The sequence below is a fragment of the Engystomops pustulosus genome, chromosome 2 (genome assembly GCF_040894005.1).
Source record: "Engystomops pustulosus chromosome 2, aEngPut4.maternal, whole genome shotgun sequence".
Classification (NCBI taxonomy): domain Eukaryota; kingdom Metazoa; phylum Chordata; class Amphibia; order Anura; family Leptodactylidae; genus Engystomops; species Engystomops pustulosus.
The window spans coordinates 50,962,086-50,978,761 of NC_092412.1; the positions used below are offsets into that span (position 1 = coordinate 50,962,086).

General features: G+C 44.0%; 1 protein-coding gene across 1 annotated transcript; it reads left to right on the forward strand.

The window, feature by feature from the left end:
- The first annotated feature begins 338 nt into the window (after positions 1-338).
- On the forward strand, positions 339-16,335 carry RACGAP1 (Rac GTPase activating protein 1). Its single transcript, XM_072134565.1, has 17 exons — positions 339-574; positions 7,420-7,508; positions 8,710-8,912; positions 9,001-9,140; positions 9,576-9,645; positions 11,030-11,083; positions 11,168-11,245; positions 11,829-11,943; positions 12,053-12,180; positions 12,548-12,712; positions 12,992-13,087; positions 13,352-13,550; positions 13,644-13,749; positions 13,862-13,994; positions 14,118-14,247; positions 15,526-15,634; positions 15,737-16,335. The coding sequence occupies exons 2-17, from the start codon at positions 7,424-7,426 to the stop codon at positions 15,810-15,812; spliced, it is 1,887 nt and encodes a 628-aa protein (XP_071990666.1). The 5' UTR covers positions 339-574; positions 7,420-7,423; the 3' UTR covers positions 15,813-16,335.
- The last annotated feature ends 341 nt before the right edge of the window (positions 16,336-16,676 follow it).

Consider the following 16,676-nt stretch of genomic DNA (forward strand, 5'->3'; position numbering starts at 1 on the left):
TGTAGGGATCACTATGAGGCTGTACACAAGCTGGAAGGTGGGGTGTCTGTACATCTCCCCCGGGTGACACAGTGACTGCTGAGCCCCCGTCACTACACAATGCCAGGCTGCCACCCAGAACAGGATTACAGGATGTAACGGCGGAGCTGAGCCCCGTATGTCAGTGACTCCTCCGCACACTACTGCTCCACATACTCTCTGTATAACGTAATGCAATGTGCCGCGCCGCAGGTATCACTCCGCCCCCATCATGGTATCACTCCGCCCCCTCCCGTGAGTCGTTGAGCGAGACTCATGTGGTCTCCGCCCCCATCCTGTTATTACTCCGCCCCCTCCCGTGAGTCCTTGTGCGAGACATACTTTGTCTCCGCCCCCTATGCCTGCTGCGGACGCGACGTCACCGCATTCCCATGGTAACAAGGGTGGAGCTGACGAATTCAAACTTGAGCGGGAGCGTTTGTGTGTACGGAGGAGACGCTAGAGCGGGGAGCAGCGGCGCGCGGTGACCGGACCTGTGACTGAGCGTCCACTGCACATGCGCCGGCCACGAGTATAGCCGCAGAGCAGTGAGCCGGTAAGTGGCCCCGGGGATGACTGGAGACAGGACATAGCCGGAGGCGAGCAGTGCCCGGGGCTGTGCAGGCCGCATAGGCGCTGCCTCCATCATTACAGGATGTGCAGGGAGGAAGGGGAGGTAGTGCAGGTGCCCGGGAGGCCCCGGAGTCTCCACTATGTAATGGCCGCCCAGGCCTGTAGTAATACTAGCCGGTGCCTGTGCCGGAGGGGGCGCACCTCTAGCTAGTGTACAGGTTGTACCTGTAGGGGGAATACACCGGTGTCTCCTCATGGTGTATACCTCTATATATACCTGGGTGAAGGGTATATACATGTGTCTGCCCATACCTGTAAGGGACGGGGTATATACTTGTGTATACCGGTACCTGTCCTTTATATACCAGGGAGGGGGGTATATACCTGTCTCTCATGTATATCTGGCCTGTATTTACCAGGGAGAGGGGTATATACCTGTCTCCTCCTGTACATCTGGCCTGTATATACCAGGGAGAGGAGTATATACCTGTCTCTCCTCATGGTGTTTGTGTACATGTGTATTCTGGATATGGGGCGTTACACCTACAGCAGGTACAGATTGTCCTGTCCAGGATTCCCTCATACCTTCCTGATACATGCAGAGGCGCCAGACACTTCCTGCTCTGTAGAGATCACTTTGGAGGCAGTTAGATTTGGTCCATCTCACCACATGCTGAGAGAGAATAGTAAGTGATCACTGAATCTGGTGACCATAAATAACTGGCAGACTTAAAGGGATGTTACACTTGTTGCTCCACCCTTAAAGGGGGTGGACATGTATAATAAAGTACAGCAGGCCAGTTACAACCCCCTACTAGGGTCAGACATTTTGTAATTACTCGGGTAACATTTCCCCACCTGTCCTGTGAGCCACTTCTGTGGACTTCCAGGAACCTATGATCATTACTAAATGTTCTTGATGCCCTCCTGCACCCAGTGGGCTCCAGTTTGGTGTCTAAGTCCTCCCAGAATCACATGAGGTACAGTTGGACTGATCGCCGATTTGTCAGAGATTCAGTGTCACATGAGGAACAAGTCTCTGGAAACTTCCCTGCGCTATAGCTATAACCAGAACACAAGAGGAACTTCCCTAATGATTGTGTGCTGCATCCGTGTACAGTCTAATCCTGCATAGATGCACCTGCAGACACAGCCCCGCCCCTGGTGCACACTGAACCTCATTTGCATACAGGGAATAGTCTAGACCAGTGATGGGCAACCTTATGAGCTTGGTGTGTCAAAATTCGCCAAAAAACCGAGCATAACTCGGGTGGTGTGTCACCTTGACAAAAAAAACATAATTTTGTGATATTTATAATTTAAATAACAAATATGTATAATTATTTAACTTCTAGGGTACTTTAATCCTAGGTTGTCTGATTGATCCTACCATGTACTGCCATACTACATCTATTTATTACAATGTGCTGGACAATCTCTCAGCCTCCCGGCTACTGCACCTGGCCGTGTAGGAGCAGAGGATGAAACTTAACTCTCTGGCGGCCGCGTGTCACTGAAAATGGCTATGCGTGTCAGCACTGACACGCGTGTCATAGGTTGGCCATCACTGGTCTAGACTGTAGTGGGCTCTCGAGCTTGAGAGTTGCTCAAGATGACAGGGTGAGGCCATATGTTATGGCATTTTGCCCAGATTTTATAAAAGACAGCATTTTTGAAGATTGCTGGCCCACTGGTGTACAAGATCTATATGTAGGATCGCCCTTTAGCCCCACCACTGGAAGTGACTGCTGGAGCCCCACAATCCTGAGTATCAAGGAGAGGCAAGTCTTGTGCAGGAAATTGCAGCATAAAGTCACCCAATGCCATGTACAGTAAATGGTCCGGAGCACCTTATATGGTACAGGTTAGGGCCTAACTTACTGATCTGAGACCCCCACAGATCACGAGAACAGGGGGTCCAAGGTATCTCCAACTGGCCCATCGTCTCTCCCCGAGCTGAGTAGCAGATGGCTGCACATGTCTGTTCTGCTTCATTCATCTCTATGGAACTGACAGACGTTGCTGAGGATATCCCGAGGATAGGGCCTAACTTGTTTTGTGGGAAAACCCCTGTAAAGGGGGTGTTCAAAGTTTAACTATTGACCATAACAATCTGTTAATCCTAGGATAGATTTATTTCTGTCATACACAGCACAGGACTCGATCTACCACACAATCAATGGATGTCAGAGGAAAAAAAAGGATTTGGTAGCAGCAGGAGTGTGAGAAAATGTATTTATATCCCAGGATTGTAGCTGGACTTGGAACACTGAGAGAGTCTCCCTGCACTGCTGTGTTAGGCCACTTGCATACACCCGGCACCATGGAGAGTAGGAAAGGTGACCCCTCCCCTCTATAGAGATCCATGGCATACGGGCTGTAACACAGGGAAAGATAGGACATGCCCTATGTTTTTCCCCTGTATGGAGCGATACATGCGGTACCGTATTGCTCCGTGCGGCAATTGCAGTCTATGGGGGATGTATGTACGTCCCCCATACGGTTGTGTGAATGTGGCCTTTACTCTAAGTTCACCCTTAAGCAGGTGCAGCCATCCCCTTCTATATTGTATAGCAAAAAGAGTAGCACAGCCTATTCTCATAGCCCAGCATGGTTCCTTCACCCAGAAACTCAATTTTGAAGTCAAATGTAAACTGGTAGTATAAAGTCAAGGAGGCGGAGTCAAGCTCTTCCTGCCTCTGAACACCTCCTCCAGTGACTTGCATCAGGCACCAGACTTCAGATCATCTGGTTGGTGATTTCTTTGGGTGCAGGACCATCAATTACAGTAAAAAGGCTTTCTGAGACGGGGAGAAGCTTGTTAAACTCTCCACCTCCTTGACTTTATACAACAAATTTACATTTACTTGAAAATTGATTTTTCTCTGATGCCATCACCCTGGGCCATGAAGGAAACATGATCTGGAAGGTGTTCAGCTGCCTCACAACATACTGGTAATGGTTTATGTCTGTTTCTGCTGACAGGTTCACTTTAACTCTACCATCATGATAAGCAGTGCCACTTACTAGATCCAGGCACTGTGACTGGTAATCTCCTTATATTTATCATTCCTTCTAAAATCAGCTTTTAACATTAATGAGTCTGAATGGCTGGTGTTACTAGAACTCCACCATGCTGTAGCTTCACAGGCTGTTACACAGCGCAAGGAGCCATTCTCCGTCCCACAATCTGTAAAGCTACAACATTTGGAGCCTCTGGAAAGCCCCCTTTCCCCAGAGCCCTTCTGTCTTGTCAGTATAATTTTAGAAGGAAGGTGGCCATGGATAACAAACATAAGAAGATACCACAGTCACGGTGCTTGGATCTATGAGTAATGACCCTGGTTTATAAAGATGGATTTTTATGCTAGATTTCCTTTTTATGGCTCCATTTACACAACTGTATTGGGGGTCGTGATTCTGCACAAATTGTGGCCCGAATAGAGGTCTATTACACCTTGTCACAGTTGTGTGAATGAAGCCAAAGTGTGATTACATGAACCTGTATAATAAAATATTTTTCAAAATGTAGGGGGTGCAGTGACTTTTGTTATGCACTAAAATATCCCCCATTGCTGCAGCGACCTCCTGGTGTGCCTGGCATAGTGTTGCATAAAAATGTACGTACAATTGCACCCCATCACACCCACGTGGCTTGAAGGGGAAGATTATTCCTGGTTGGTCACTATTAATTGTGATTATTTCAGGACTTGTACCCCATAAACCTGGCACACAAGTCCTGATAAATGTCCCTCTTAAGTTTTTTTTTTTTTTTTGACTGGTTGAGGGAGTCCTGGTATTTACATGAATTTCCAGTAAGAACTTGTACTGTGGGCAGAGGGGTGACATCAGGGCTTTATCTCAGTAACATATCTGGAAGATGGCTTGTGCTTATGTGGGCGCTAAAAGAATTTTCCATATCAAATTATGTATGTACATTCTGTACTGGGACTGCAATTGTTTACTACATGGGAGGACTTTCAGCCAACAGTGACTTTTGTGAGCAGTAAAACTCACTTGACAGATCTTCAATAATGCCACATTCACACTTTATGGTTAATTCTCTTGTTTAAAGGAGTTTTCCCACCGAGCAAGTTAGGTCCTACCCACAGGGTAGGGCCTAACTTGCTGATCGGTGGGGGTCTCGGTGATGAGAACCCCCACAGATCACAAAAATGGGGGAACAGGTGGCCCCGCATAACTGTTGTTCTATTAATCTCTATGGAGCTGATGGAGATCAACGAGCATGAGCTACCAAGCCTTCACCATAAGGCAGCGTATATAATTTTCCAAACCTTGTTACGATACGGAAAACAACCAGGAGAAAAACTGTTAAACAATAAAAGGCCATTGATTCCCGGATATATATTATCTAGTGGCATGACAGCGAGGATACTATAGGCTTAACATTGAATGTATGCTGACTACTGTGTAATTTCACATAAGATAAATGATAGTGAGGTGACTGGAGGGAGATGAGAAGTGCAATAGTGCAGTTATGGGGAATTTCCAGAATTAAAACCTCCTGCGATTTCCAACATCTAGCAATGCTAATCTGGAGTAGCAGGAGTAAACTATTGAAATACCTTATTTACAGGGTTTCTGGGCTATAAGGAACGCTTCATTTTTGGAGTGAAAAATTTGCCTTTAGCAAGGATATGGTGGAGTTGTATGAACTTATAAAGTTCCCCTTTAGGTAATTGGTGTTTCACTGCAATTTGTTTGAAGGAGAAAAGAGTTTCTCCATAGAGCAGGTCTCCCACCTTCTCAGTACCCCTGTAAGCCCAAAGGTCATAATTCACATGTGGAATAACCCAGTTGAGAGTAAGAATTGGTAAAAATCATCAATACAAAACAAACACCGGTCTCACGGCTTACAAGCCCGAGGAAATGGCAAAAACATTGATGGATTACTATTCAAATCTCTATATAACCTCCCCCCTCCCTCCGCCAAATTCACTCCTCCCTCTCCTCTTAAAACCTTACCACAATACATAAGAGACAGCACTACCCTCCATACCTGGAACTGGATCAATTAGACTCTCCCTTCTCCCCAGAAGAGATTCAACCGATAATCTTAGCTCTTCCAAATGGCAAAAGCCCAGGTCCAGACGGATTCACAGCCATATTCTACAAAACATTAGTGGTTCGTAGAAAATTGCAAGGAGGTCTTGGTCTCCCGGATGTCAAAGGTTACTTTTATGCAGTGAACCTCTCCAGAGTCCTAGATTGGTTCCATCAAGACTCCAAGTTATGGGTTAAGATTGAAAATCAACTTTCTCCTTTCTCTCTGACGGGAATACCCTGGTCTTCGCACTCACTCCTCACACCACTTAGACACACTCCCCATCACAGCAGCTCAAACTATGAAGACAATAAATAAACCCCCAGATACGATCAAACTTACAGAACGGCCCACTCACCCCAATATCAGATAACCCAGACTTTCCACCAGGTCTTGCACCTTACTTTCTACATCCGCTTAGAACACAAGGAAAACCACTTAGGTTTAAATCAGTCCTAAACTCCGCTACAGTAATACCATTAGAGGATCTCATGCAAAACACACCATGCTCACCCAGAATCAAATGGGAATATATGCAGCTTACAAACTTCCACAAAAGATATAAAACCAAGCTTAATCTGCACAGAAACTTAACACCGTTTGAAAAGCTCTGCCTCTCATCCTCCCCAATACCGCACTCGATATCGGCAATATACAACCTGCTACTGGACAACTGGTCAACCCCTCACATTCCATACATAAAATCATGGGAAAAGGAAGTAAACATCTTTCACCAATGAAGACTGGCCCAGAGCTCTCCTCCGCACACACAAATTATCACTAGCGGTTAAATCTCAAGAGACAAATTTCAAAATCATTTCTAGATGGTGTTGGGTCCCAACCAAACTCCACAAAATTTACCCCTCCTGCTCTAGCAAATGCTGGAGGTGTAATCAGATGGAAGGTACAATGACTCGTATATGGTGGCTGTAATTGCTGTAATTCCGTAGCAAACTGTATGATAATGGTGTCCATAACCTGTATCCAATATACAAATGTAATCACTCAGCAAGTGTATTATAATTGTTACCTGTATTCTCTTTTCAATAAACAAGATTGATTAAAAAAAAAAAAAAAATCCGAACCCTCAATGACAAGGCCCTTTGTATCTTAAAGGATTTCCCTGAAAATTAGTATAGCCGCTTTCATAGTAGAAGTAACCATGGGGAGTTTAATTTGAGCAAATCGGATGGCCCACATTAGCAATATCAGAGAGGGAATGCCCGATACACACTTCTCAATTTCCACCCACAACTTCACATCCGAATCATCTATCAGCCAGGCCCCAAGTTGGTCCGCAATTACTGCCTGGTTGTACGCGAACACCGATAGACATCCTAGGCCACCCTCCACTGTCTGCAAGACAAGCGCACTCAAGGGGACTCCCACTCTCTACCTTCTTGGTGCATTGATGGGTTCTTGCCCATTATGGTCCACACCGGTTTTCGACTTCAAAAACAGAACATGTGAATACATCCTCATGAGTAGCTCCAGATTTGCACAAGGTGTGGATTTTTTTTCTCAAAAAATGAAGTGCAGTGAACTACATCTACTTACAAATGCTGTTGCTTGTGGTTAAGGCCCATCTAATTGCTAAAGGGGTTATCGTGGGGGAAGGTGGGCACTAGGCATCCCGGACAGTCTGCTGTTTTCACTTTATGGAAGGAATCGGAAACAGCTGAAGGGTAGGGGTAGGTTAAGAATAAAATGCACTCGTACCCACAAATTCTGAATTACTGACAATCTCCTGTTTACCTCTGCAGAAAGATGGCGACTTCAATGTTAAACCTGCGCAATCTCTTTGACCAGTTGATTCGTCAGGTGGAAGGTCTGAATGAGGGCATAGAACCACGTAAGTCTTGTCGCAAGTTACACTTTGGTTGCTATAAATACGTCGCCCCTTCAGCCGTCTTCTTGGAAGTGTTGGTTGAGACCTGTAAATATGCTCCAGGGGCATGTTCAAGCAAATTGCTATTTTACTTTTCAATCAATACCCGCGCTTACAGTGGGGCTGGCAGACGTCTTCACTACCAACCCAAATTTAATTGGAAAGGCGAATGCTGTTCAGTCAGAATTTCCTTCCTGCAGAATAATTGATTTGTCTGGAAAAAGGAGACACTTCACTTTACCAGAAGAGTTTTCACTTACTTTAAAAATATTTTAATGGATAACATAATCCACAACTAAGTGTAACCTTGCGGTTATTTGCAAGAAAGCCGGTCTCACAAGTAACAGTCTTATTTACCTGGGGTTTTTAGGATATCGATCTCCAGTCCCCGGGATAACACAAATATCAGTCCATTTACATGCCTGCAGTCTACTTAAGGGGGTTTGGGCTTCATCCTGACTTATCCCAGAAAGTCCATCTATGACTATTAGACAAGTCTATCTATATCAGATTGGTGCAGGTCCAAATCCCACAGATCAGCTGTTCTCGACAGACAGAAGAGAGCAGAAAGACAGCGCCATTCTCAAAGTAGTGGCTGAACAAAGTCACTGCAGCTTCACTCACTCACCCACTGGAAATGGAGCTGTAGGTGTCTTGTACCTTTTTTTGCTGATCTGTATCGTTGCTGGGTGTCCTCAACCAATCTGATGTAGAGGGCTTGTTCCATGGATATGTTGTTAATATTTTTAGTTTGGCACCCGGCTGTTAGGAATAGACTAAAGATATCTTGATCCGTGAGACCCTCGTTAAGTAGCAGCGCTCCCATTGTACATATATTTGTGTCAAGGTAGTGGAATGTAAAGTGTGAAAATCCTGTTTAAACATTATGGTGTCCAGCGGACCTCCCCAGGTGCTTTGTCACCCGTCCGTAACATTACTAATGCACAGATCCACATTTTTTTCAACAATAAGCCATAAAGTGTGTGCAGCAGTGGCCCCCCTGCTATACTGCTTAATGAGATTATTTTTGGGGTCTTACCGATCCTATAGAACGTGATACAAAAGACTTTATATTGTAGGGGCTTGGTAATATAGCAACAAAATCAATGTCCTGGAGCAGTGTCTTGTTCTGAAGTCTCACACATTTGAGTTTCTTGTCTTGCAGAGTTCATTCAGCTGGCTAAGAATTTTGACGATTTCCGAAGAAAATGGCAGAAAACGGAGCACGAGCTTGTAAAAAGCCGCGAGCTGCTGATGAAGACAGAGACTGAGCGCAGCGCCCTTGAAGTGAAGCTGAAACACGCTCGCAATCAGGTGGACGTGGAGATTAAGAGGCGGCAGAGAGCTGAAGCTGAGTGCGAAAAACTGGTGAGGGCTCTAAAGTTTCCTTTCTTCTGCGCTCAGTGTTACATGGGCTGTAATTTGGCTGATTTTATTTTTTTATTTTTTACTGCAGGAGCGTCAGATTCAGTTGATCAGAGAGTTACTGATGTGCGATCCATCAGGAAGCATTCAGCTCAGTGAACAGCAGAGAAGTGCGTTAGCTTTCCTGAATAACCGAACACAAGTGTCTACAGATGGCAACGGGACAAGAAGGTGGGAACAGTCTGTTATTACCGCAAAATTGCTTTTGTCTAAAATACATTATCCAAGTTCTCTGCCGGTCCCATAGAAGTGAAGGGATTGATGGTCACACAGGGTTCTCTGGGACTCATATTCTCGATCAAGAAGTTCCCATTAATTGGAACAGCGGTTCTTTAACCCTTTAATGACTCAATAGTACATCCTGTATGGTGGGCCCCCCTCTGTACACGGCAAGTCTCTGCAGCTGTTAAAGCCCATGGTCGGTGCGGACACTGTTCTTGGGCATAAAGCCATGATCAAATGCCTAATCGTAGGTCCCCCACTGGCAATTTCAAAATCTGTGTTTAAAAAAAAAAAAACCCATTGCCGTCGCCTGTACAGTGGCAAAGGAAGACATTTTTTTATTTTCCTCATTGATGCTAACTTTTTTTCATTTTCCTTTTTCAGATTATCTACAATAGATGAGTCTGGCTCAATCCTCTCGGACATCAGCTTTGACAAAACAGAGGACTCTCTGGTAATTAGCTCATTGAACAGAACGCTTAAAGGGCATCTACCACCAGGATGGAGGACTATATGCAAATGAGCCTGGGGGGCTCTGGTCTCCATAGGTGTTAATGGAGCCTGGAGCCCCTCAGGCTAATTTGCATACAGTCTTTCATCTTGATGGTAGATGTCCTTTAAAGGGCACCTACCACCCCGATTCTACCTATAAAGGTAGAACGGGTGGTAGGAGGATGAATGGTACTAATCCTCACGTCCCGGCTATCTTTTAGAAAAGTTTAATGAAGGCATATGTAAATTTTTTTTAATGCGGCTACGGGGTGTGGAGTAGCCGGACATGAGGCTACTAGTCGCGGCTACTCCACGCCCCAGTAGCCACGTTACTCCGCCTACCGTTTAATCTTCCGCACGCAGCTCCTCGTAGCTGCTCGTCCTGGGCCCCAGCGTTCTGCGCAAGCTACGAGGAGCTGCGCGCCGAAGTTTAAATGGTAGGTGGAGTAGCCGGACATGAGGCTACTAGTCGCGGCTACTCCACGCCCCAGTAGCCGCGTAAAAATTTTTTACATATGCCTTCATTAAACTTTTCTAAAAGATAGCCTGGACGTGAGGATTAGCCCAAAAAAAGGGCTATCCTCACGTCCCATTCATCCACCTACCACCCGTTCTACCTTTATAGGTAGAATTGGGGTGGTAGGTTCCCTTTAAGGGTTTGTTTTCACTGTGAAAGAAAACGTAGGAAATTGCAAATGGTAGATTGAAGTGTTTAGAAAGACCTGGTTTATTAGAAACCATAATGCAGGAGATCAGCATTGTTGGATGTCAGCATCTCAACCCCTTATTGTTTGTATAATGAAAAGTCATACAATTTCCCAATATACTTTCTGGATCAATTCCTCTTGGGTTTCTAGATTTCTGAAAAAGCCTTCAAGTCCACTACAGGACAGATAAAGAAAGGAGGCTAATTATTAACGGTTTCTTTAAATGTCAGTGTTTGGAGAGGGTGCAGGCTATCGAAGGCCCGTTCCACAGTCTCATCACACTCGCAACGCATGCTGCCGGGAACGCACGGCCCGAACGCTGCACCGCAGGAGTGAACTCAACATGTCAGTTCACTCCCGCGGTGCAACGTTCGGGCCGTGCGTTCCCGGCAGCATGCGTTGCGAGTTCATCACAAGTGTGGAATGGGCCTTAGCATCCCTTCGACCAGTTACATGGGAGTGGTTTTTGGAGGGGGTCTTGTACTCGCTTTGGTAAAGTCTTGTGATAGTGTCCAACCCCTTTGAAGAAATCCAATCCCTGTATACCTAAACCAATACGAGTAGAATACCAGCATGTTTGTGGATGACTTGTGTAGAATATTCGGATTTGTTAAATGTTGTAATTTTTTTATTCTTTAGGATTGGGACTCTTCTTTTGTCCGAAATGTTAGACTGAAGAAAAGGGAAAAGAGAGTAAGTTGACCTATTCAATAATTCAATTGTATTAAAAAAAATTTCTCCTCTTCTTTTTCTTACTGGTTTGATTTGTTTTTCTAGCGCTCCGCAAGGCAACAAACAGAGGGCCCTCCTGTTCCATCCAAGAGGACTCGTTCTTTTGGATTGGCAGTAGATCCAGTAAGCTGCTCTTTTCCACTGAATTGCATAGCTATATCAGAAGGCATATGCAGAATTTACCCAGCAGTAGTTGTTTTTTTTCTTAGAGCCTCTAGGCTACTTGAAGGAATCATGTAAAGTTAGACTAGTAAAGATCAATGGAAATTTTGACAACCAGCATATACTGTGCCCTGTAAGTGCACATGCAGATCTCAGTCCAGTGATATGAGGTTTGATCGGGATAATCCCACCCACCAGCACCTGGAATTTTTTATTTTTTTTGACTGTGCTTGTGGACGCCCACCTTGCCCTATTTATAGAGTAATCTTGTACGTAAACCTTTAACCTTGTGCAACCTATAATGTGAGCATGGACTGTGGTTTCTCCTGCCCCGCCACCCATCTGTCCTACAGGCAAGAGCATAAATTAAAATACCAGGCTCCCTGAGGCACTCGGGTGGCATATAGTTGTAATAAAAGTGAACATATTAGGACACATCAGTAAAGTGTTGGTAGATGTCCATTAATAACTTAAAGAACGTATCCTGTACATAACCCGGGGACTGCCTGTATACCCAAATTGTTACCACTGCTTTGTGTTCTAGGCTAATGAATCTATAGTGACGAAAACAACGGTTACTGTTCCAAACAATGGCGGCATGATTGAGGCTGTGTCTACAATTGAGACCGTGCCATATTACACACGTAGCCGCAGGACTGGTAAGTTTCTATGGTTGTACCATTTAGGTGTAAATTTGCCTTTCAGAGTTTGCCAAATTCTTCCACAATTTCCAAGGCTGATTTTTAATTATTTTTCCCCCTCTGTTAGCCCAGCTCCAGCAGTGGCCAAGTGACTCCAGTTTAATGAGTAGACAGTTTGATGAACGGAGCGAGACAGACGTCTGCAGAACTCCACAAAGTCAAGGACTGAGACTTCATGAATTTGTTTCAAAAACGGTAAGTTTAGCCACAACCGGATGCATACTTTTTTTCCCCTTCCGTTCCGATTCTGTTGGGGGGAATTTATTAATGCACTTGCGCCACAGTTCTGGTGGTTTATGACAAAAAATGTCTAAAATGCCTTTCACAGTTATCAAGGCTTTTAGGCCTTTGGGAGATGCATGTGGTTTGTGGGAAATCGTCCTTGTGCATAGTTTAGACCAACTAAAAGTAGGAACCGACAGTCTTATCCTGCACCAGAATTCATCATGAAGTGATAAATGTGGTGCAGCAAAAGACTAGTGTTTTCCAGCTAGACTGGCGGAACTTGAGACACATTGTTAAATCCCCCCCCCCCCCCCCCTCCCCTGTGTGTCCTTTGCAGGTAATTAAACCAGAATCTTGTGTCCCTTGCGGGAAAAGAATTAAATTTGGAAAGCTGTCTTTGAAGTGTCGGGACTGCCGTGTCGTGGCTCACCCAGAATGCCGCGACCGATGCCCTCTGCCATGTATCCCTACATCCGGGAACACTCCAGTTCGTATAGGAGAGGTAAAGTACATTGAGTTCTGGATGGCATATGAGCTGCTCCTTTTCAGAGCCAAGAAACATTATTCTGTTTTCATATTGCAAGTAAAAGGATGACGTCTTGTATTTGGCCATCTAAACGCATTTGCTTGAAGCACTTTCAGAAGCGGCAATGTGTCTGGTCATGCATCTCTGCTCTATTGACCTGAATAAGGTTGCACTACTTCACACAACCTGTGGACAGCTGTGGCAGCATTTTGCCACAAGTTATAACCTGCTATGTTTTTGGTTCTCTTTTTCTAGGGTACGCTTGCAGATTTTGTGCCGCTCACATCTCCAATGATTCCTCCCTTAGTGGTTCACTGTGTCAGTGAAATTGAGCAAAGGGGACTTCATGAGGTAAGGCAGTCTGTTTTATTTGCAAAGGAAATGTATTCCTAAACGTGGCTGTAGTTTCTTTTTACTTCTGCATCCTTTCCTCTGTTTACCGGAATCACACAATATGGCTGGTTAACAATACAATTATCCGGAATAAACACGCCAGCTCCACATCGAGTGCACACAGCAGCGCACTATGAGCACTGACCTTTGAGTAAATTGGTTCTGGTCCAATGGCGCTGCATCCTTGTGTAAATTATCTGTCTCTTGTTTTATTTTTCTTAGACTGGATTGTACAGACTTTCTGGCTGTGACCGTACTATAAAAGACCTGAAAGAAAAGTTTTTGAGGGGGAAGAGTGTGCCCTTACTAAGTAAAGTGGATGACATTCATGCTGTCTGTGGCTTCCTCAAGGACTTTCTGCGCAACCTGAAGGAACCTCTTCTAACCTTCCGCCTCAATAAGGCTTTCATGACTGCAGCAGGTAAGAACTCCTGCTTGTTTAGATGTGCTTAAAAACAGAAAGTAAAAATAATTCTGAAAGAACCCCATGTAAGTCAATTTTCTTATTTACCAGAAATACCCGATGATGACAACAGCATTGCTGCCATATATCAAGCAGTTGATGAGCTTCCAGCAGCCAACAGAGACACCCTTGCTTTCCTAATGATCCACCTTCAAAGGTTAGTGTGTTTGGGGTTTTTTTTTTCGTTTGTTTTGGCTCCCCCTTCTCCTCTTGCTCCTGCCTCGGCCCCCACCTTCTCCTTTATAACTTTCTTACTTTGTATTCTACAGAGTCGCTGAGAGTCGAGATTGTAAAATGGATGTAACCAACCTGTCAAAGGTGTTTGGTCCAACTTTGGTCGGACATGCTGTCGCTGATCCTGATCCCATGACAATGCTGCAAGATACAAAGAGGCAACCCAAGGTCTGCATCTTTAATATATCTAGAGTATTAAAAAAATAAAATGGGCACCATTTTTCTTTGTTTTCAGCATTGCTCGTGCTCTAAAATGCAAATCACTTATTACTCAACTTTTACATCCGTTAGGTTTTGGAACGGTTATTATCACTACCAGCGGATTTCTGGAATCAGTTCATGATGGTAGAAAATATGGACCCTTCTCATATAATTGAAAACGGCAATGTATTCCATACTCCGCAGACTCCTGACGTCAAAAGTGAGTGTGTGTTATGTTTGCTGCTTTTTTCCCTTAAAATTACCCTTTATCTAATAGGAAGATAAGTGGAACACTTTATATTGTATTATTAATTTTGGATAAGATTTTCATTACCCCCTCCACGAAAAGCTTTTGGTTTTCTGTATATTTCCCCTTCTCCATGTCTGTTAAAAAAAAAAAGTTACTAGTATTGGTCTGGAGCTCTTGTTGCATGGCCTAAATACACCCAGTAGTAGACCCTGGTGTCACTGTGAATGTGCTGTAGTTATGGCTCATGCGTTATGAACTGGGGTGGGTACTATTCCCGCATTACTGTGCAGGCACTGGGAGCACTAGAGATGAGTCCCTTTTGCTTCTTATTGGACTCCTCTCAAGGCAAGTTAAACGCGCGTTCACATTACAGCAGCTGAGATTTGCCTAATAACATTACTAACATTTGTGTTACAAATCTTCTCAGCTGTTGCAATGTGTGAGCGTGGCTTAATGTTTTTGTTTTGTTATAGCTGCAACAGACAGTTATTAAAACCAACCAATTCACAATTTTGGTTTAGTTTCCTAAATCAGTTTGACAGGTTCTCTTTTAAAGGAAACCTTCCACATCTGATGGTGGTTATAAGCAGCAAATGCCGTGCACCAGCTCGGGGAGCTGGTGCGGGCGCTTATCTTTGTTATGTTTTGAAACAGATGTAAAGCGTTTAAACACTTTAGTAATCTTTATATACAAGTAGCTTCACTGCACCGTGCGTGCGACCACTACGTGCGCCTGAATAGGAAGTGGTCGCTGTGCGGTGAAGGTACTTGTATATAAAGATTACTAAAGTGTTTAAACGCTTTACATCTGTTTAAAAACATAAAGATAAGCGCCGGCAACAGCAGCTTATAACCACCATGGGAAGTGCTGGGTTTCCTTTAAGCTTGGTGTACACTTCCGCTATTTCCATCATGCTCCTCTCTTATTCTAGTATTACATGTACGGAAGGCTTTCTTCCACCATGCTTCTATTTTATTATAACAGCAAAAATTGTTTGCTGCCTTATTTTTATGCTGCTATAAATAATGGGAGTGGTGTTTATATAGTGTTGTGAACTAAGCTTTGGCTCAATTCCTACCAGTATTGTGGCTTTTCACTAAACTTTACATTTAGCAGAGGCTGAGACGGCCTGTGACGCTAAAGTCTTGTGCGGAGGCTGCATTCCCAAATTGCGTTGTGAATGCAGCCTTAGTTAAATCATTAAAACTTCTCCGTCTCCGTTCAATAACTTTTGCTTCTCCCTGCAGTAAGTATGTTGGGACCACTAACAACTCCAGAGCAACAAATCACCAAAACTCCTTCCACAAGTTCCCTGTCCCAGAAAATGCGCTCCACTATTGGCAAAAACACACCAAAGTGAGTATTCGCTGCACTCTATGACACTTGTGTTTCTTGACATGAAGACAAATTCTAGAGAGATTTCAAACACATTTGTGACTTTCCCTTTTTATTTTTTAGGTTCGGGAGTAAGAGTAAATCTGTCAGCAGCATCTCACGACAGGGGAACTTCTTTGCCTCTCCGCTCCTGAAATAAAATTGCACATTTAAATTTTTTTTTATTATTATGCTCTTTGTTTATGGGTTTTTATAGCAATCATGCAAGATCCCTCCAATACTGTAAGATGGAAGAGATTATACTGCACAACTAACGTCTGCTTTTATTGCTACATACTGAACGCAGAGTTTTCACAATAGAATATTTAATGTGACTTCATGTGTAACCTGACTTGTGATATAGCGTGTATAGTGCGACGTGAAGCTGCTCTCCCTTTTGCTGGAGACTGTAGTGACAGTAGTTTTTATGCTGGGTGCCAATGGTAATGCCCAGACCTTTTATGTATTCACATCATTTTATTTTGCCTATTATATCGTGTGCATTTCTTAAATTTTTATTTCAGCCTAAAATACATTTCGTTTATTGGCAAACTTATCTTACTAAAAGGAAGACTTTTTATGGTCATGCTAGAAATTGTAAGTCCAGGTGATCCTGTATGTGTATTTTATACAGCACCAGAATTTCTGTAAATACAGCAATGGTAAATTATCTTTAACCCAAACTTTGTCTCCTGTTTTCATTCCTCCTACCCTAATCTACATCTAGGAAACGTGTAATAGTTCTTGGGTTGGGGGTTACATACATTGCAACAACCAACATGCTGCGTCACCTTGTCTGTGGTAATGTCCCTTGGCTTTTTAGGGGTTGTACCTTCTATATTAGTGATGGTGAACCTTTTAGAGACCAAGTGCCCAAACTACAACCAAAACCTGCTTATTTATCACATGGTGCGTACATGGAAATTTTAACTAGCGACTTATTACTCCCTGTTCTGTCACGGCTTTTAATTAGATCAGCCTCTTGAGGACACCAATAGAAAGGAAGTGGAGAAATCTGTATCAT

Bases quoted from the DNA above. Each gene is read 5' to 3' on its own strand.
- RACGAP1 (XM_072134565.1), top strand. From the start codon at position 7,424: ATGGCGACTTCAATGTTAAACCTGCGCAATCTCTTTGACCAGTTGATT. The intron at 7,509-8,709 runs GTAAGTCTTGTC...CTTGTCTTGCAG, and splicing joins GAATGAGGGCATAGAACCAC to AGTTCATTCAGCTGGCTAAG. The intron at 15,635-15,736 runs GTGAGTATTCGC...TTTATTTTTTAG, and splicing joins ATTGGCAAAAACACACCAAA to GTTCGGGAGTAAGAGTAAAT.